The following is a 21,445-nucleotide window of genomic DNA, read 5'->3' on the forward strand; positions in this document are numbered from 1 at the left end:
AATGAATAATTTTAGGTTTTTTTAATGATGATATTTCTCTTTGAATATTTTTTTCTCTTTAAACGTTTTCTTTCTCTTTGAACATGTTATATCTCTGTGAACAGTTCATTTTGTGTTTTACAGTTTTTTTTTAAATAAACAAGATTTTCAACTGACAAAAAATTATTAAGTTTCACAAAACACATTATTATTTTATAAGACACGAGTGGGGGCTGTGAGTAGATTTTTCCGTGTTTTTAACTATGCCTGCAAGATTTTTGAGAAATAACAAAAGGAGAAAACTCTAAATCAAACTGGAGTCAAGCGGAAGCAACACACCCAAGCCCACAGGAGCAGTCTTGCCTCAGAGCGAAAAATGAATTAGGGAACAAATGAGTCAAGAGAAATGATTATTCACTGAAAACAAGAATGGGATTAAAGTTGTACGAAATCAGCTTGCAGGATAACGTTTTTAGGGCTCAGTTAGGCTGAGAAAGGGTCTTAGTTAGGCTGAGAAAATTCGCTCCCGTCATGTTCTAAACCTTTTTTTTTGGTTTTCTTGTGATGGGAAATTAGCTGCTTAAGAGGCGTTGTCTGTAAGATGAGGATTCCTCTTGGCACAGTTGCAAAAAGTTGTTTCAATCCGAACTCTTTTTACAGCATATGTACCCCTATGGTAGTGATTTATAAAAAATATGTCACCAGTTCCATATGACGTCATCATAGGAAAATATGCCCAATAATCGACTTTTCACCCAAAAATTCATAAAAATTTTAATTTTCCAGATAACATCGGTAAACTTTTGTAACATGTTAGAAATGTTTTTGGCTACCTTCACACGAATTTTCGGCACCCCAGACAGCCCAGAAACCGTTCAGATAATTTTCATTTCCATGTTTTTTCAACTTTTCTCAAAAAATCCCTCTAGAAATCCTCAAATTTCAATTCGTATTCGAATTCCCCGCAAAAAGTTCTACTAGGCCCAAAAAAAATCATTAAAAAACAGGAGAACCTTTTTGAGATATTTCGATTTTTTCAAAAATCACATAAGGGTCCCCCCTTACGAAAATTTTTTTTTGGCAAAAAACCTCAAAAAAATTAGCTTCAAAAATAATTGGAATATTGATAAAACCCTTGGAATAAGTCCCTCACAAAATATTAGACCTCAGAAATGTGTCTAAACGGATTCAGTTTTTTTTGTTCATTCAATTTTTTCCAGTTTTTTTCCGTTTTCATCAATAATTTGTACAGAAGTTCTCAAATTTTAAAGCATATTCCACTTCCTGTCAATATTTAACATATGACTCAATTAAAACCATTAAAAAACAGGAGAACCTTTTTGAGATATTTCCATTTATTTCGAAAATCACATAAGGGTCCCCCCTTATGAAAGAAAATTTTTATCGAAAAAATGTTTAAACTCTTTTTTGATGCAAAAACGTTGAAAACATTGATAAAATACCAAAAACTCTTTTTTTTAAGTATTTTGAACGTTTTTGCATCAAAAAAGAGTTTTTTTTTTAAAAGAGTATTTTTTCGATAAAAATTTTCTTTCATAAGGGGGGACCCTTTTGTGATTTTCGAAATAAATGGAAATATCTCAAAAAGGTTCTCCTGTTTTTTAATGGTTTTAATTGAATCATATGGTAAATTGTGCGAGTAATCAGGATATCTATTGAAATTTGAGGACTTCTGTACAAATTTTTGATGAAAACAGGAAAAGACTGGAAAAAATTGGATGAGTAAAAAAAATGAAATCCGCTCAAACACATTTCTGAGATCTAATATTTTGTGAGTGACTTATTCCAAGGGTTTTATCAATATTCCAATTATTTTTGAAGCTAATTTTTTTTGAGGTTTTTTTGCCAAAAAAAAATTTTCGTAAGGGGGGACCCTTATGTGATTTTTGAAAAAATCGAAATATCTCAAAAAGGTTCTCCTGTTTTTTAATGATTTTTTTTGGGCCTAGTAGAACTTTTTGCGGGGAATTCGAATACGAATTGAAATTTGAGGATTTCTAGAGGGATTTTTTGAGAAAAGTTGAAAAAACATGGAAATGAAAATTATCTGAACGGTTTCTGGGCTGTCTGGGGTGCCGAAAATTCGTGTGAAGGTAGCCAAAAACATTTCTAACATGTTACAAAAGTTTACCGATGTTATCTGGAAAATTAAAATTTTTATGAATTTTTGGGTGATAAGTCGATTATTGGGTATATTTTCCTAGGATGACGTCATAGGGGACTGGTGACACATTTTTTATAAATCACTACCATAGGGGTATATATGCTGTAAAAAGAGTCCGGATTGAAACAACTTTTTGCAACTGTGCCAAGGCCCAACACAAACATTCTCACTCTTACAGATAGTGCCTCTTAAGAAGAAAAAAAATAGGGAAAAAGTTTAAAATTAGGAAAAGATTTTTAAATTTTTAAAAATTAGAAGTTTAAAAGTCAAAACTAAAATAAATCAGTAAAATTTTAGAGAGCAAAAAAGATTAAGAAAACCAAAGAATACTTCAAAGATGCTACTTATATTTATACAATTTTTCTCTCCGACAATTCAAGGAGTCATTCGAACCAAATTTTAAAAGACAAATTTTCGGTTTGGGAAATAGATTATTGAAACATTTTGAAATTTGTCGAATGCATCAAAAACGAAGCCAATCTCAAATCGGTCAAAGGAAAAAAATGAGAATGAGATATCCGATGTGTTCCCAGTGAACGCCGCCATTTTCGGAGATGTTATCGGTGATGGCGTATCAAAAGGTGATAGTACTTTTGGAGATTTTATCTTCAGCATCTGAATCAACTATGCAAAAAATAAATCTCGCTTTTTGATGTACAATACGGTATGTGGTCATTCTAAGAAAACAGAGAAATATCAAAAAAAAAATAGAACACATTTCCAATAAATCATAGACCTTTAAAATTGAATCATGTTGTTAGAACTGTTTTTAGATAGATTGAAAATGACCAACTTTAAGAGGGTGTTACGGTATCACTGATAGTCGCACAATGTAAATTTTAGAAGATTTAACAGATCAAACCTAGAACTTCATTTTTGTAGTTGACAATTGTTTTGTACAGACACTCCCTGGCAAGTTACATATCGACAAAATTATTTATCCCTCAAATCGACCAATTTCAGTGCAAAATATGGTGATTTTTGAGCTGTCCCCTTAAAATGGCTATAACTCTCTAGGGAGTGTCCGTACAAAAACGTTGTCAACTACAAAAATGGAGCTCTAATTTTGATCTGTACGATCCATTAAAAATCTACTTGATGGAACAATCAGTATTACCATGACACACTCTCAAAGTTGGACCTTTACAACTGAAAAAACCAAAACTTAATATTATTTTGAGCGGTACTGTTTTTGGGTATGTGTAGATGGGGAATAATTACCAGCAATACATTTGTACTCCTGATGGTTGCCATACATACTCATTGCTTCTGACTAGTCTGTTCCCTCATTTCACTAAATGTATCCTCTTCTACTTAAATCTGAGTACTCTTTCCTTTTCCTTTCTATCAACAACGTCATCCAGCGGGAGAAGAGAGGGGCCTAAGGGCGCCCTCTCTCTCCCCCGCTGTGTGACACTTCACATTTGACTCTCTCAAGAGTCAACACTCTTTTCATATAAAGGACATCTCGTAACACCTTCCCTTTTCTGTCACTTCTCTGGTACATTGTCTCTAACCAGAAACTGTCTGGCCACGCACCAAAGGCGAGACAAACAGAAACTTCAAGAAGCTTCTTTCTTTCATTCCTTTATTTCTAAATATTTTTTCTCTTTCTTCTCTACCTTCTGGAAACTTCTCAAGAAGTTTTTTCTATTGTAACCCCTTTCCCCCATCGTAAGGGAAGTTTCCACCAATTTGTATCTTTAAGTTCTTTATTATATTGTATCTCTTAATAAATGGTTTAATTACCCAAAACCGTATATTTTTTTTGGTCGTCTGGACAATCTCAGCTCGAGCGAGCATCACCCAAGGAACCTTCGTTTTCACTTCCTAACAAGAGCATCTGTAACCGACAAAAGTTGGTTCTTCTTGTTTTAACTTAATTTTTTCCATTTTTACAGTTGTCACCGTCAGAAAATTATATAAAAGTTAGTAGTATGTTTTACTGATTTTGAGGTTTTGAACTCTTCCTACATTTTGAAAATTTTTTGATATGTTCCTAATTTTAAACTTTTCCTAAATTTTTAGCAAATGGAAATCAGCATATGGGCCCGAAGGCCCGTGCCAGTAGAGAATTTTCAAGGCCCGGCTTCAAAAAAAGGTACCAAATTTTACCAAATTTTTTGAATTTTTTTGAATTTTTACATTAAAAATTTCAATTTTTTGATGCATAACTATCGTTTGATTGAATTCTGAAGTGTAGTCAAAAATTCGACATTTTTGGGAAAAAATTCAAAAAATTCAAATTTTCGTTCAAAATTTCAGTTCAAATTTTTCAGCCGGGCTTTCGGGTCGGGCCGGGCCGTGGAAATTCTCGTCACGACCCTCCCTGGCCCGTTGCAAGTATGTATCACAATGTCCTTTGTCATGTCTCTTTCTCCTCTTCCTCGGGTTCTATTTCTTGATTGAGAAGATTTATCGCACTTCACCCAGCGGGGTGCAAACAACACGAGATACATTTCCCCTTCATATTTCTTACTATTTTGTACACAAACTGGTGGAGGAAGGTGAGACCAAGTCGCTCTTATTCCTATACCGAGAAATAAACTACTGTGAGAAATTATTTATCTTATTTTAACCTATTGTTTCCTTCAATTCGTTCATCTCTCACAGATTTCCATTTCGATTAATTCTAATTATTTAATATTTTCAGGGTAATTAAACCCAAGACCAACTACTGGATGATGGTCGACAATATGCCTTTTTCTGATTTTTTGTGAATTGTAAGTTTTTATCATTTTTTGAAATTGATTTTCTTAATCCTCTTTGCTCTCTAAAATTTTATTGAATTTATTTTAGTTTTGACTTTTAAACTTCTCCTATTTAAAAATTCAAACAATCATTTCCTAATTTTAAACTTTTCTAAATTTTTTTGCAATATTGAGATTTTCATATTTTCAGGGTAACTAAACCTATGACCAACTACTGAATGATGGTCGACAATGTGCTTTTTTCTGATTTTTTGTGAATTGTAAGTTTTTATCTTTTTTTGAAATGGTCAACAAATATGTTTTTCAGCTAGTAGAACTACTGTATAATCGATTGACGCCTTTATGAGGATTATGGTTTTTTATAATTAAAAGTGAGTTCTTTTGTCTGCAGTAATCCTTGTTTTCTACAACTTTTCAACTTTTTTCGATATAGCTCATCTCATAGGGCATTATCCTAGGAAAAATCTTCGCAAGTAAACTTGAGATGTTACCTCAATCAATCATACAGTCACATTGTCACATAATTATAATTATATATCACATAACCTACTGTCACATAATTATAATTTTGTATCTGAGTTCAAATAGAATAGGGGAAGGTCGGGCGTATCAGAGTAGTCTTTCAGAAAAATTTAGCCGGAAAAATAGCACACAGGGTCGGGGCGGGGCTTCTCACCCTTTTAGAATTATCACGATTTTTCAAGCTGGGCGGAGCCTAATTAGCCCCGCCCCTGTGTATTATTTGTTTACCTAAATACTTCTTGTAAACATGAATTGATAAAGTGATACTGATAAAATGAGGTGTTTGATTAATTTAGGAAGATGCTCAAAAAAATTTAGGTTAGGTTCCAAGGAAGAGCTCAAAAAATGCTCCAAGCTAAAAAAAAATTAGGAAAAGCTTCAAAAATTCAGAGAGAGAAACATTTTTTAATACTTTTCGGCACAATTTACTCATTTTTATATAAATTGTTTCTTTATTTCAAAGTTTCAATTCAAACTATTCCAGTTTCCACTGTCGACGCACCAAATGATCATCCCACCAACATTCGAAAGTTATATCTTGGCTTTCCTGCCATATGTGAGTTTGATTTAATATTAACTATGAATCAATTATTTAATTTTTAATGTCACCTATTATTTCATTGTAGGACGAGCCTGATTGTGTGATACTCCAGAATATTTTGGACATCAAATACGATTTGAAAACTTTGGACTGGGAAAGTGGAATTCCAGGGAACGTCTACTCAATTCTCGACTCCATCGTCGAGGAACTGGAGATAAAAATTCTGAAGACGGATTACCCTACTCGTGACTGGCGTAGAATGCTCATGGCGTTCGGCCAGAGACTTTTCGAGTTTCGAGAAAACGAACCTCTACTCCCGATTTTCGACAAAGTCCTCAAAAAGCCGGCCAGGAGCATGAGAAAAATCGCATTTTCGAATGTTTGATTGTTTTTGAATAAAATATTGTTGAATCTAAAAAAGTTTTATTTTAAATTCAATTTAACCGTTGTTTAGCAGAGTATATATATATTTTTGGGATCCAAACTACATGCTGGGCGGACCGTTCTTGAGTATAACACATTTGTAGGAGTGGTTGCGATACATACACATTGTGTCACATTGACATGTTCTCTTTTCTCATTTTCACCAAATGTGTCCTGTTGCCTAGTTGTCTCTACCCAACAATTTTTATCTTTGTCCAGTCTCATTCTCTCCTCTGTCTCTCATCACCTAATTACATCATACTTGCAAATTTACGGCCCGGCCTATTCTGAAGTATAGTCAAAAATTCGACATTTTTGGGAAAAAATTCAAAAAAATTCAAATTTTCGTTCAAAATTTCAGTTCAAATTTTTCAGCCGGGCCTTCGGGCCGGGCCGGGCTTTTGGGGCAGGCCGGTTCTTGGAAATTCTCGTCACGGCCCGGCCCGGCCCGGCCCGGCCCGGCCCGTTGCAAGTATGAATTACATAATGTGAATTGATTGGAAACATCCCGGAGCCTAACTTGCATCTATTTCCACCTGATCGTCTATCTAATGCATACAATCCCTCCCACCACTAGCAGACCTGCATACGTAGCATACGTATCATTCAGTCCTTTCTTCCCTTCTCCTTCCTCTATTTGTTATAAATCAGATCTCGAGTATTGTGTTACATCTTGCCTTACTTCTTACTTATTTTCCCAACGAGACATTCTGTGAGCAACAAAAGTAGTTTCTTCTTATTTTAACTCATTCGTCCATTAACTCGTTCATCCTACCAGATTTCAATATTGATTAATTCTAATTAATTCATATTTTCAGGGTAACTAAACCTATGACCAACTACTGAATGATGGTCGACAATGTGCTTTTTTCTGATTTTTTGTGAATTGTAGGTTTTTATCTTTTGAAAAATGGTCAACAAACATTTTTTCAGCTAGTTTTACTGTATTATCGGGGTTTTCGATGATTGGCGAGTTGGTGTGGAATCTGGTTCTTTATATTTATTTAAAAGTGAGTCCTACAGCAATCCTTTTTCAACAGTATGATCTTTTCAACAGGGTTCATCTCTAAGCGTATTATCTTAGGAAAAATCTTCGCAAGTAAACTTTAGATGTTATCTCAATCAATCATACTGTCACATTGCCACATAATTATAATTATTCATCGTCACGTTATCAAATCTACTGTCACATTGTCACATAACCTACTGTCACATAATTACATACTTGTCAAATCACGGGCCGGCCCGCGGGCCGGCCCGCAGGGCCCGCAGCAAGCTTTTTTTTCAATATTTTGACGGGCCGGGCCGGAAGATTTTTTTAGCGGGCCCGGCCCGGCCCGTGACAAGTATGCATAATTATAATTCTGTATCTGAATATGGGAGGAAGGTCGGGTACATCAGATTGAAGGAAACTAGTAGTATTCAAAAGTATTAAGACTGAAAAATGACACACAAGAGGCGGGGCTTCTCACGCTTTTAGAATTATCACGAGCGAGTGGAATTTTCTAGTCTAGAAGTTGACAACATTAAACAAAGTCGTATTTTAGGCGACTCCGAGGTGACGATCGTCCAAAGATCCTCATAGGATCACCACTGATTAAATCAGCTCACAATCAGTCGGTTTTTGTGCCTGAAGAGCTGGAAATAATAACCAGACAAGAAGGAGATAGTGTCCGAAATGACACAGTCAGAGGTCGAACCTTCCCAGGACGTCAAGGCCCCCACCAGAGGTAAATGTAAGTTTAACATGTATAACTACTGGGCTCCGCGACAATTCGCAACTGCGACATTCCGCAACTACGACATTTCGCAACCACGACGTTTCGCTACGTGAGTTGCGAAATGTCGCAGTTGCGAATTGTTGCGGAGCCAACTACTGTGCTTCAAGATTTATATCAAATATCTTTAGGGAGACCTGGACGAAAATATGGCTCGTCTTAATATGAGTGAACGCCAACTCCGTGAGGTATGTTCAAGAAAAAGAAAGACTAGTCCCTACTCAGGGAATTTTGGGCGAATTGCCCTTGCCTTACTCCATCCTCACGCACACCCCCACTTCTTCCACCCCACCCTTGCCCAACTCTTGCCCAACCCTCGCCCAGTGGGCTTCCTGCCCAAGTGAGGGCAATTCGTCGAAAATAGAGGCAAAATGCCGGCAAGGCGCCGAAACCTCGCCTAAAATTCCCTGAGTAGTAGAAAATTTCAGCAGTCAGAAGCACTGCGATTAGAGAAGAAGCAACTTCAGAACGAGCTCACTCAGGCTCGTAGAGATTTGAACCAATCTCTTAGAAACCAAGCCGAAGCTCAAGTCATACACGAAGACGATGTCAACGAGCTTCGTGAGGTTCGAGCTGCATTGGCCGCAATTCGAGTAGTCGTGGGAGGATATGGAGGAGGCCGAGGCATTCACGCAGCAATGGCTGGAGTCCAGTGCACGGTGTGTCTTCAGGAGTTCACCGGACCCAAAGGAAACCGAGTTCCTAAACTACTGCGTAAGTTTTATATTTATTGCTTGAGGATTATATGAGAAAAAAATAAAATACCGAAAGTTCTTAAGTTTCAGTAAGGTGATAATCATAGAGTAGATTTCTTACATTTTCAGCCTGCGGTCATACATTCAGTGAAAGATCGAGAGTCTCACGCAGGGGAACAGGGTTCGGTGCCAGAGTGTCTACTGAGAATGCCGCTACCGCCATTCATAATAATTTTATATTGTTTAACAACCAGTAATCTTTTTTTTTTGTTTTTTACACTGTTCGTCGTGTTTTTCAAAATAAAAAAATATGAAATTAAAAACCGTTTATGTGAGACAAAAACCCCCAAAAAACCACAAAAATATCAAAAACCATGAATCAGAAAACTTTCATGGCCTGGAAATCCATCTTGTGGCCTAGAAACCCAAAACTGATCATCGCTTTAATATCAGCGGGTTACGAGCTTTTAGAAAAGTACCCACAAGCCTATGTTCTGATGACTTTGGATATCAAAGCGAAAATCATGGGTTACTGTAGTTTTCGCGTCAAGACCTAAAATGGTCAGGACCATGGCTTGTGGGTACTTTTCTGATAGCTTACGAAGAGCTAAATTTAAATAACATTGCAAAAATTTCTAGAATTCAGATTCCGCCGCAAAAACACCTGAAAACACTATTTTCGCTTTCTGCCTCCGCATTCATTTTTCTAGTCTTGTTTTATTCTTAATCAGTAGTCTTGTTTTATTCTTAATCAGTAGTCTTGTTTTATTCTTAATCAGTGGGTAGATAACTTTTTTGGAAAGTACCCACAAGCCATGGTTCTAATAATTTTGGGTCTCACCACGAAAACTACAGTAACTCCTGTATATCGTGTCAAGACCAAACAAGGGCTTGTGAGTATTTTTCAGAAAGCTCTCAACTCACTGATCTCGGATCTGTTATTACTTTCCAAAAAATTCGTTAGATAAACACCAGCAGAGCTGGCGCGGCTTTGCCGCGTTTTTCTCACGCTCTTCGATATTTAGATATTTGACCGAAAAATTTTTCGGAAGCGTCTAGGAAGTTCTGGAAAAATCTAGAACGTTCCGAAATTTCTGGAAACTTTTGGAATTTTCTGGAAGTTTCTAGAAGGATCTGGCAAAGTTTGATAGTTTTCTGGAAGTGTCTATAAATTTCTAAAACTATCTGGAAGTTTCCAAATCTGTTTTTCTAGATGTTTCTGGAACATTCTGGAAACTTCTGGGAATTTCTGGATCTTGTTGCCAAACTGGCTTAAAATTTTTGGAGTACTGTCTTAAGGTGCCCAGGGTGCCACTACCAAAGTATGGGCCCCGTATTTTAAGTTTGAACCTGCTTTTCCGATTTTTGGGTTACAGTAGCTACAGTACCCCTTTAGGGCTATGGCAGTAGAATATCTGCAAAGTGTCCCAAGGAAAAGTACGGGACTACAGAGTTAACAAATTTATCAACGTACTCAATTAGTGGGGATCTGAACTTTCCAAGATATTCAGGTTTGACTGTTAATGCTCAAAACTCTGTAACTACCGTAATCCTAAAGTAACCGGCCCAATTTTTTTTGGGTGGCATACTAAGGGGTCAAGGTTGTTACCACCCCAGTCTGGTCCCCTCTCGTTCTGTTTGGAACACTTTTTCATTTTTTGGGTTACGGTAGCTACAGTAATCCTACTGTCGGATGACACCCGGGGTCCAAAAAATTGAAGCGCTCGGAGGTTCATGGGTATACCCCTAGACATCTTTTGAAACGGTTCAAAGAGAAAAATGTTATTTAGGGAGAAGCGTTGGACGGACACACACACAGAACTATTCCATTAGTAGGAAGAAGATTTTAGTCTTCCAACTCCTAATAAAAAACCGGTGTCCCATCCCATCCTTCCCCTCGCGCTATAAACCGCGCAATAAACCGAAAGAGTGTCTGCCGTCTCTCCAGGAAAACGTATCCCTGGAGGAACATGAAATCGTGTTGGCTGTGGAGTTCCCCTATACAGTTCTTGGTAGCGTACTGAATCGCCGCCGACAAAATGTTTTATTATTACTGATTATTTTTGAATACTAAATATTTATTGTGGATGGATTGTTTGAAAATGGAATAAGGTGAGAATTCAAGTTATTTTATGAATATTTCAAAGAATTGTCGTTAGTGATGAAAAACATCGATTTTTCTCTTTCAAACGCCAGACATTATAAAGTAAGAAAACCAGTACCTAAAGCGTAACGGCTGATTCCAGTAAATAGCCAGTATGGATGACTATTTATAAATTTATATGGAAGCATTACAGTACGTATGGTTAGAAAGTAGAAAATTATGTGTAGAAGATAATTTCCGATTCCTGTAAATATTATTTTTATTATGTGTTTTCCAGCCTAAAGCAAAGTCCTGATTTTTCCTGATACTTATTTTAGAAATGTCACCTGTCATGGAGATACTGTAGTTTTTGATCGTGATCAATGTTCACCGAAATTGTTTCCCTAACTCTGCAATAAAACCACCGTCAATTTCCTCCCAGTTTCTCATGGGAAACATCAATAAAATATCGTCCGCCTTTCCCATCCTTTGACTTTCACCGCGTCAAATAATTTTTTCCAAACGAACTATAAATTTGGTCATATGTGCTTTCGACTACGGGAAGTCCATTTCTTCAGTCAAAACTTGCTAACTGTCTCTGTGAGCCGAGTAATGAGCTCTTAAACTTTTCATATGCTGAAGCTTTTTCACATGGAATTCCAAAACGACAACTAGTAGACGCCAGATTTTCTCATTTTTGCAACGTACTAGCGCAGGTTGACCGCTGGGGAACAAAAATTGAACCGCGCGGTGGCATATATGCGGCCGACTTGGAATTCCATGTGAAAAAGCTTGAGCATATGAAAAGTTTGAGAGCTCATAACTCGGCTCACAGAGACATTAAGCAAGTTTTGACTACTGAAATGAACTCCCCGTAGTCGAAAGTACCTATGACCAAATTTATAGCTTGTTTGGAAGCGGCGTGTCCCAAAACATCCCTTGTGAGATGAGTAGAACCCAATGAACGCTTAGAGCTCATAGTACTAGATTTTATTAGAAAAAGAATTCTAACAGTAATGTTAAGTAAGATACAAATTGAACTTTTAGAGACTTGACATCCAAAACATGTGAAAGACAACATAATGGTAAATCATTTCAGAACTATGCCGAGAAGTACAACCAATTCTGGTACAACCGTCACTTCAACGAGACGTCGCCCATCTACATGAAAGCGGAGGTCAAATGTAACAAGGAGCTGATGAAGAAGGAACATCCTTTGGACCGGGAGAAGACGTTGAAGCTCGGCTATGCCTTCCAGCCACTCTTCGAATCTGGAGTACGGTTTCCACACCCAGATAAGACAATTTCTAAAAGATAATTCATTTCAGAATAGCTTTGACGCCTTTCTCAGCAACAAGGAAACGATCTTCAATGAGAAAGTATTGTGGAAACAAGTCAGGAGCAATAATGGCACACGTAAGTGTATTGAGCATTTTATCGCTCGTATATTTAATTTTCAGCATGTCAATGAAGCAAGGAAATGTTACCAATGTGACCATGCTTCACAAACTTCTATCATGTATAAATCGTCTGATTTTTGAATTGTTGATATTGCTGGGACACTATAATAAACTATTCATATTGCAAAATGGGCGTTCCTCTAGAAAATCCGTCAGCTAGCCTCCTGTCCCAACTTGTTTTCACCTCCAGCAACGTTCCGCTGGGAGCTTCCTTCACTCTTGCTTAAATCTTAAAACCACAAATGTCAAAAACCATGAATCAAAAACATGTATGACCTAGAAATCTGTCTGGTAGCCTAGAAACCCGAAACTAGTCTTTGCTTTGAAATCATATAGTTGAGAGCTTTTAGAAAAGTACCCACAAGCCATGGTTCTATGAAATTTGGGTCTCACCGCGAAAACTACAGTAACCCGTCGTACATCTAGTCGGGACATAAACTTGTCAGAACCATGGCTTGTGGGTATTTTTCTGAAAGTTTACGTGAAGCTATGTAAATTTGAATAACATTGTAAAAACCTCTAAAATTCAGACTGCGTCACCAAAAAACCTGAAAACACTTTTTTTTCCAGTTTTCTGCGTCGACATCGATTTTTCCTCATTTCTCTTGTTTTATTCAGAATCAGTAAGTTGATAGAAAAGTACCCACAAGCCATGGTTCTGAGCAATTTGGGTCTCACCACGAAAACTACAGTATCCCCTGTAAATCGCGTTGAGACCAAACCAGGGCTTGTGGGTACTCTCCAGAAAGCTCTCAACTCACTGATTCCGGATCTGTTATCATTTTCCCAAAAAATCGTAAAATATACATTTTACTCTTCCAACTCCTCCAGAAAAGCAGGTGTTGCATCCTACTCTTCCTCTCGCGCGCTTTCACACAATTATATCGTATGAATGTCTGCCGTCCTTCCATCTCTGGAAAAAAATCGTGTTGGCTCATGATACATCATTATACACCCCTTGGCGCCGACAAAATGTTTTATTATTACTGATTATGTTTGAATACTAAATATTTATGGTGGATGGATTGTCCGAAAATGGAATAAGGTGAGAGTTCAAGTTGTTTTGCAGAATTTTCTTTCGTTAGACATGAAAATTATCGATTTTTTATCAAACGTCATAAATCAGAAAGTAAGAAAACCGTGAAAATGTTCGAGCTTTTACCTCGGTACCCAGTTCCAGATAAGCGTAACGATTCATGCCAGTAGATAACCAGTCTGGATTACTAGAACTTTAAATGGAAGTATTAGAAGATAAGTACAGCTCACAATCAGCCAACACCAAATCTTGAAATTCCGTCAATTATAAAAGAACGACACCCTCCAGAAACTCAGTTTTTTTCAGCTTCACGAAGACAGAAATCACAGATCGGTTTTGTCAACTGATCATCGCTCGTCACTGTCAACTCAGCCACGTCCAGCTCAACCAACACCAAATTTGGAGATTCCGACAATTAGAAAAGAGCAACACTCTCAGAAAACTGATCAAGACCTGAAGCCATCACAATCTTCATCTGAACAGAGCAATTCTTCGGGAACACCAGAAAGAACTCAAGGACAATCGACTACAGAATCGCTCAATTCACCATCAAAAGTCGTTGAAGCCAAGGCTGAGTCCGTGTTTGGATCCGGAATGCCTGCTATTATTCGTGACAGCAATCCACCAAATCAACCTACAAATGCGTCCAGGAACAATGTGAGTTTGAGAAATGTTTTTGAAGGAAACTTAGTTTTGATAAATTGTAGAGGAATTCTACTGATACAAGAAACTCAACTGGAGTGACAAAAATTGCCAGCACAACTGCACGATTATGGGTTCTGTCCGTTGCTTTTGAATGAATTGTCTGACTGCTTTCAAGCCAGAGGCCGATCTAGTCGAGAAATCAACTGAACATGAAAGAAAGGTAATTGGTTTTTATTCATCCAAGAGATAACCTCAGATAGTGACTTTCCCAGGGTCCCGTCTTCTGTCACTGCACACCATCTGTCCAAAGGCCATTAGCACCTTCCGAATCCCTTCTCTTCACTCGTCGCATTCACTCATTTTTATTGATTTGATTTATTTATTTGAAGGACTTTCACCACTTATACAAATAAGAAAAAAGAAACAGTTATAATTTAAAAGTTAGAGTGTTTAAGTATTAAAAAGGGTTCCACAAAATTAAAAGAAATATTACATCGAAACACATCGGAATTAGGAAAAGTGGGGAATATATGAGGGGGGAGTTTATTCCAACAGGAGATAATCCTGTTGGTAAAAAATTGGCAAGTGTTCTTAGTGCTGTTTGATAATTTAGATTTGATATAATAAGAGTGACGGCGTAAATTATTACTAAAACGAGGAAGACTTATGTGCACGTCGTTATAAATTCTTACTTCTTTACTAACAAGAATCTTATACATAAAAACTAAATCAATAATAATGCGTCTATGTTCAAGAGAAAGAATATCACAATGTTTAATGGATTCAAAATAAGATATGTAAGGAATATTAAATTTACGAAAAACCCGAAAAATAAAAGTTTTTTGGACTGACTCGATTAGCCTAACTTGTTCTTTAGATGTGGGGGAGAAAACAGTAGACCCATATTCCAAAAGGGGACGAACATAGATTTTAAAGCATTTGATGAAAATTTCGAAGTCAGCATGACGGAGAACATTGAAAAATATGTTGACTCTTTGATGGGCTTTGCGAAGTGTAACATCAAGGTGGTTTGAGAAGTTAAGATCAGAATTGAAAATGATACCCAAGTCTCGAATAATTTTTGTTTGGGGAATAATTGCGTCATTAATGGAAAAGTTCAATGAAGCTGAGTTAGAGTGTTTTTTAGAATGATTAAACGATATTACTTCACATTTTTCAGGCGCAACACTCATTTGCCAGTTGTCACACCATACACTTAGTCTAACAAGATCTTTTTTGATGCAGTCGGCGTTAGTAGAAAACAGCTTTAAGTCATCAGCATAGAGTAAGTAGTTTGATTCGAAAGCGTCACCAATGTCGTTAATAAAAAGGAGAAAAAGGAGAGGTCCAAGAACTGAGCCTTGCGGTACTCCAGATAGAACAGAACGGTCAGATGAGAAAACATTGTTAATACACACACGCTGTGTACGATTTGTTAAGAAAGCACACAACCAGTTGAAGAAATCGTCATGAATCCCGTAGGAGCGCAACTTAATTTTTAGTTTAGATAGAGAAACTTTATCAAATGCTTTTTTGAAGTCAATATAGACACTATGGGTGGTTTTTTTGCAAATATAATTAGTTAAAATATCTGCTTGGTAGGACAGAAGTTGAGCTTCAGTACTCATGCTCGAACGGAACCCATATTGACAGTTAGAAAGTAAGCGGTTGCTGTTTAAGTAATTTGTTAGCTGTTTGCGAACGAGTTTTTCCATAACTTTACCGACAGAGGAGGTTAACGAAATAGGACGATAGTTGTTAGGGTTAGCTCGAGATCCCTTTTTATGAAGCGGTTTGACAATAGCTGTTTTCCATGCAGTGGGTACAATTGAAGTACGAAATGATTCACGGAAGATTATGGATAGAGGCAGGGCTATTGCGGTGCAAACATTTTTTAGAAAAAGAGCGGGAATGCCGTCAGGAGTAGTGTTAAGTTTGGGTGTTAGTTTAGAAAGAGTGTGTTCAATGATGTAAGGCTCAAAATCAGGAGAGGATACTAGTTCCTCAGTTCTTTTGTCGAAATGAGGTTGGATATTATTATCTTCTGTAAATACTTTTGAAAAACTATCGGAAAAAAGTTCAACTTTTTCAGAATCACAATTTATTGGAGCACCGGAATCATTTTTTAGAGTTCCGATCTCCTGATTGTCTTTGTAGCGAGAATTGATAAACTTAAAAAAGTCTTTGACAGATCCATTAGTTAGCTTTTCATCATTCACACGTTTTTCTTCCTTAATTAATGCGACTTTGAGGTCAGCTGATATGTTTTTGTAGTTAGTAGAATTGCCTTCTTTCCTCCAGACATTTAACTTTGCCTTCTGTAGTTTCAGAATTTCAGCTGAATGACGTTTGGATAGAGTGTTAATTGCTTTGACGGGCACATAAGATGCAATTAGTTCATGTAGAATTGAGAGCAGATTTTCATACATTCCATCGGCATTTAGGTTAGAGAACCTAAGAACCCAATCAGTGTTACTCAACAAATAGTTGATAGATGCATAGTCAGCTTTTCTGAAAAGTTTGACTTCTTTTGTTACGTTTTTGGTTCGGTTTTTGACTGAAAGTGTGGCGTGAATAAGTTTGTGGTCACTGAACAGATCCCCGACTCTGACATCTCTCAAAACATCTGTGTTTGTGAAACAAAGATCAAGAATGTTATCAGGCTTCAAACGGGTGGGAGAAGCAATATGTTGTGTTAGACCGTTTTTTGTAACAAAAGAAAGAAATTTTTTACAGTGTGAGTCAGAAGCGGTGAGAGACGGCCAAGAAATATGAGGCATGTTGAAATCGCCCATCTCATTTGCTGGCGTCTTCAGGAAGTAAATCACCACAGACAGTTTTTTTGACTCTTTTTTTTCATAACAATTTCAAATTATTACCAGTCAGATTCCCCGTTTCAGATGTCATTGTCAAAACCGTTTTCACTTCTCCGTCTACCCAAGTTGCCTCTGTTCAAAGTTTTCGATTGCATCAGCGTTCAGGAACAGTTAGTTCTTTGAAAATATTTTTCATAGTTTTGTAGATTAGGATTACGGCTTCATTTTAACAGTTGATAACTTTTTGATAGCTCCGGCCATTTTTAAGATACACTCTCTGAAAATAGCACTAACTCATTTTAAAGAGGCACAAAAATTGTTCAATGTTGTTTGGGCAGTGTAGTTTCGTCAGAGTACTTTGGTCAGTGTTTCTCTAATGCTTAAAGCCGCATAGTAGGCGGAACTAGTAAGAAGTTATCTCCTAGTAAAATGGTTGCTCAAACCTGTTTGACAGAATGAAACAAGTTTCTCTTTTACAGATTCTACCTCTCAATATGCTCGAGCAAAGCAAAAAATGCTATCAAGTTCTACAACGATAAACGAAAATTCTCAGTGACTTTTCATTTTACGGACACCTTTGCGCTTTCTTTGAAAACCGGTGTCGGTAAATTTTTGATAGACGTCCAAACTCACACACCCATTTTTGGGTCACTGTGGACATTTTTGAGCAGCGTTTACGTTGAAGCCCCGACAAATGTGAAACGACTTCTCTTGTTTTTGTTGGACGTGTTTAACAGTCCTGCAATTGATCTAGTTTTCGAAGAGAGGCAATTTGACTTTGTGTCAGGATTTATTAATTACATTCATTCTATGAAGCTGAAAATTCAAAGTTTGAAGATCAACTCTGCAAGAATGGAAGATGAAATTGTGGGATTTGTTTTGGACAATTGTAGATCCGTTTCTGAAGTATATCTGAATTGTCTCACGTCTCCAGGATTTGAGTATCTCAAAAAGTCTCCAATCCCAAAGTTCAGTCTCGATAAGCTAACAATTAACAATGCGGAGTGGGTGACCACAAGACACTTGGCCAACTTATTCATTAACTGCAAACATGTCATACTTGATGGGTGTGACCCAAAAAATCTCAAAATTAAACAATTCATCAAAAAATGGTTTTACGAATATTCTCAATTAAAATACGCCAGTCTGACATTCGATTATTTTGACTTCTCTATGAATGATATTATGAGAGGGATACCATCAAAACGTGTGCCAACAAGAGAGACACTCGAGTAAGTTCTATTTGGAATACGGTAGTTTTGTTGCACCCTGTTATTTTCAGACCATACAACGTTTATTGCATCAAACAACAAAAAACTGGAGCTCGTGCCTATGTTATTAGGAATTCTCGTACAATTCTGATTTCTGATTCTCTGTAATAATGGAAACTTGTTTTAATTGAAACTTTAAAAGTAATGAAGATTTTCTCTAAGAATCTAGCAAACAACATAAACCTACAGACCGACATCCGGATTCCGGACATATGTACCAGGGTCCGGGGTCCGTCTTTCGCTTTCCGTCATTTTATATACGGCATTCCACTCAACTCTGATCTTGAAATAGCATAAAAATTGTTTAGTGTAGTTTAGTCACTTTACTTTGGTCAGTGTACTTTAGTCAGTCTACTTCTAATGCTTGCAAAGATATCAGTTACCACAGAACTTAACACAAATTTATAACTTTTTGTAGACTTTTTTTACATCAGAATAAAGTCGCAATAAGCTCCTCAGAACTTGATCTCTAAATCCTCCATTTCTGCTCTTTGTCAGAGAGTCAGAGAGTCAGAGGGTCAGAGAGTCAGAGAGTCAGAGAGTCAGAGCGTTAGAGCATCTGAGCGTCAGAGCACACGGACAAATAAGCAGACACATCTGGACAGACAGCTGAATGTTCTTGAAGGTTTGGACCGAATGATCCCCCGGAAGTATTTCTGGTTAGGATACAATGAGATTTTGGCGGATGTGGTGTTGGAGAGCTCTCCGGATGTCCTGGCGGTAATAGTGCAGTTTTTTGATGGGAGGTAAGTGTAGCTCTTGGTCAGTGTAGCTCTAGACTCTTCAGAACTTGATCTTCCAATCCCCCATTTTTGTTCTTTGCTGCCTATTACTCATAATCAGACTCTCGAAAATGCGAAAGCTGATAATTAGTACAAATCACGCACATGACTAAAGGAGTTTTGCTCAATATCAAGAATAATAGAAATGAAAAATGTGACGGAAAGAGAAATGCGGAATTTCACCCAACCTTGGATTAGACTATAAGAGAGGCCTGTTCGCCAGACTTCCAGAAAGAAACTTTATCACCCATTTATTGACTAAAAACCGCTGAACGCTCTAGCTGGGTGATCCCAACCTAACCAAAATGTAAAGAACTTCAAATTTGGGTAATTAAACATTTATTGAACAATAAAACAGTAGCGATTATACTGGACAGAGGTGAGGCCAGTCAGAAAACGTGTAGGGGGAAAGAATTCAATTAAAACAGATAAAAATAATGTTTCAAGACTGAAAGCCTATGAATCATTCGGATGGGAATTACAATTAAAACAAAATAGTTAGCAGCAGAGCATCCGTAATCACGATAGTGTGATAATTCTTCTCAATGACATAGGCCTCCCGTCCAGTTCTTTGTTGTCTGATCCGATTCGCTCTACTGACGAATAGTCTGAAAATAATAAGTTGAAAAAAAATACCGTAATCCTTATAAAACTCACGCCCACCGCGTCCCTGTAGTCGTTACAAATGTCGATGGTATTCCCTCCAATATATCAATCATGGGAGAATGGACAAATACCAGCTTGACGAATTTCAATTGAGAAGACCCGTTCACCCATTCTTTGAGGAATTGATTGACATCGATATGGTCTGTCGATTTGGGCCTCACCACGAAAACTACAGTAACCCCTATAAATCGCGTCGAGACCAAACCAGGTCTTGTGGATACTTTTCAGAAAGCTCTCTACTCACTGATTCCAAATCTATAACTAATTTCCCAAAAAAGTCGTTAGATAAAAATTTAAGACTCCTCCAGAAGGACAGATGTGTCATTCTAACCTCCCCCTCGCCCTCTCTCATACCAGTAATTCGTAAGAATGTCTGCCGTCTCTCCATCTCTAGGAACAAAAAAGTCATGTTGGCTGTGGAGTCCCCCTCATAATGGCCCCCTTGACAGCGTACTGAATCGTCGTCGACACAATGTTTTATTATTACTGATTTTTATTGAATACTGAATATTTATTGTGGATGAATTGTCTGAAAAGGTGAGAGTTCAAGTTATTTTTATGAACACTTCAAAAAATTTGCGTTAGAGATGGCAATTATCGATTTTTTTTTCGGATGCTAGAATATTTTGTGAAACTTGCTGAAAAATTGTTTTAAAAATTCTTCTTTTTTCCTAAAAATATTCGTTTTACAGCCAAAAAATATCGTATCATTCTTTTTTTCAACAAGCTGTTATAGCATTTTGCCAATTGAGTCACCGCTCAGCCAAAATTGCTTTTTATAACGTGGACCAACGATAGGGAGTTGAATTTTTCAGTTTTGTCGTTTTTTTTATTAAACTTGCACAAAAAATATCGAATTTCAGAACAAGCCACCGTCATCCGTAAGCTCCCGCCCGTTTTGAGAAACCAATTTGTGAAGAAACACTCGGCGACGATGAATTACGTCTCGAGAGCTTTCCATGTCTACCAGAGAGTTGATCAGTGAAGATGAAAAGTGGTGTGTGATCGACTACATCGATTCACTCCCGTATTTCAAAAGATTCGACGGAGTACAAAAGAAGGAAATCCATCGCCTCCTCATCCATAGTTACTACGAGTACATGGGCGGTTTCGATTCCAAGAAAGCACTTTTGTGGTCGAATCCACCTGGGGATGACTATGTCTTCAACATCCACCCCTTTGACCAACCATTTTTGGATTCCCCTCAATTGATTTGTTGGTATCAAAAGCTGCTGAGAGACGGACAAGACAAGAAGATTCTCGCCGTGTTCACGAACTTCAAAGATGCCAGGAGTAGTTGGATCCTATGAATTTGATATATAAAATTATGCACTTATTTGTAGTTTTTGTTTTGAAATTTGAGAAATAAAATGGATTTTTCGGAAATTTTTGTTATTTTGTCAAATATTTGGCTGCGTAACGGCTTAGGCGGATACGGATCTTAAAACAATGTTTTTTTTGGGAACATTGATTTAGAATTTGGCTGCGTACCGACTCGGCTTATGAAAAAATTTTGCTGCGTAACGACTCATGTAGATACGGAGCCTTTAAATATAAAATATTGCTTCTTCTGGCTCAATTTCAAGATATTATCGATCATCAAGGATAAGGACATTTGACTGCGTAGCGACTCAATTTAAAGATTGGAAATTTATAGTTACGAAGCCGGATGATTTTGGAAACATTTATCTGCATAGCGACTAGGTTGGATACGGAGCTTGAATAAACGGGGATTTAGTGGGAACAAGTTGAAATGTTTTTGAAAGTGTTCTTTCCTAAAAATTTATGGAAGACTCTAAGATAATCGCGAAAAACATAGTTTTCGCGTCGAGACCCAAAGTTGTCAGAACCT

The 21,445-nt window shown here is 37.2% G+C and overlaps 5 protein-coding genes across 5 annotated transcripts; all 5 read left to right on the forward strand.

Annotated features, from left to right (window-relative positions):
• Positions 1-5,902: 5,902 nt before the first annotated feature.
• On the forward strand, positions 5,903-6,323 carry GCK72_002888 (uncharacterized protein; the record flags this gene model as incomplete). The annotated part of the gene is made up of 2 exons (XM_053723673.1): positions 5,903-5,953; positions 6,024-6,323. The coding sequence occupies 2 exons, from the start codon at positions 5,903-5,905 to the stop codon at positions 6,321-6,323; spliced, it is 351 nt and encodes a 116-aa protein (XP_053592318.1).
• Positions 6,324-8,288: 1,965 nt separating this feature from the next.
• Positions 8,289-9,091, forward strand: GCK72_002889 (uncharacterized protein; the record flags this gene model as incomplete). The annotated part of the gene is made up of 3 exons (XM_053723674.1): positions 8,289-8,327; positions 8,568-8,853; positions 8,964-9,091. 3 exons carry the CDS (start codon positions 8,289-8,291, stop codon positions 9,089-9,091), a joined length of 453 nt encoding a protein of 150 aa, XP_053592319.1.
• A 4,373-nt stretch (positions 9,092-13,464) lies between these two features.
• On the forward strand, positions 13,465-14,213 carry GCK72_002890 (uncharacterized protein; the record flags this gene model as incomplete). The annotated part of the gene is made up of 3 exons (XM_053723675.1): positions 13,465-13,506; positions 13,720-14,070; positions 14,121-14,213. 3 exons carry the CDS (start codon positions 13,465-13,467, stop codon positions 14,211-14,213), a joined length of 486 nt encoding a protein of 161 aa, XP_053592320.1.
• Positions 14,214-17,684: 3,471 nt separating this feature from the next.
• Positions 17,685-18,253, forward strand: GCK72_002891 (uncharacterized protein; the record flags this gene model as incomplete). Its single annotated transcript, XM_053723676.1, has 2 exons — positions 17,685-18,106; positions 18,157-18,253. The coding sequence occupies 2 exons, from the start codon at positions 17,685-17,687 to the stop codon at positions 18,251-18,253; spliced, it is 519 nt and encodes a 172-aa protein (XP_053592321.1).
• A 2,299-nt stretch (positions 18,254-20,552) lies between these two features.
• GCK72_002892 (uncharacterized protein) lies at positions 20,553-20,903 on the forward strand (the record flags this gene model as incomplete). Its single annotated transcript, XM_003099046.2, has 1 exon — positions 20,553-20,903. The coding sequence occupies one exon, from the start codon at positions 20,553-20,555 to the stop codon at positions 20,901-20,903; it is 351 nt and encodes a 116-aa protein (XP_003099094.2).
• Between the last annotated feature and the right edge of the window lie 542 nt (positions 20,904-21,445).

The sequence above is a fragment of the Caenorhabditis remanei genome, chromosome I (genome assembly GCF_010183535.1).
Source record: "Caenorhabditis remanei strain PX506 chromosome I, whole genome shotgun sequence".
NCBI classification, from domain to species: domain Eukaryota; kingdom Metazoa; phylum Nematoda; class Chromadorea; order Rhabditida; family Rhabditidae; genus Caenorhabditis; species Caenorhabditis remanei.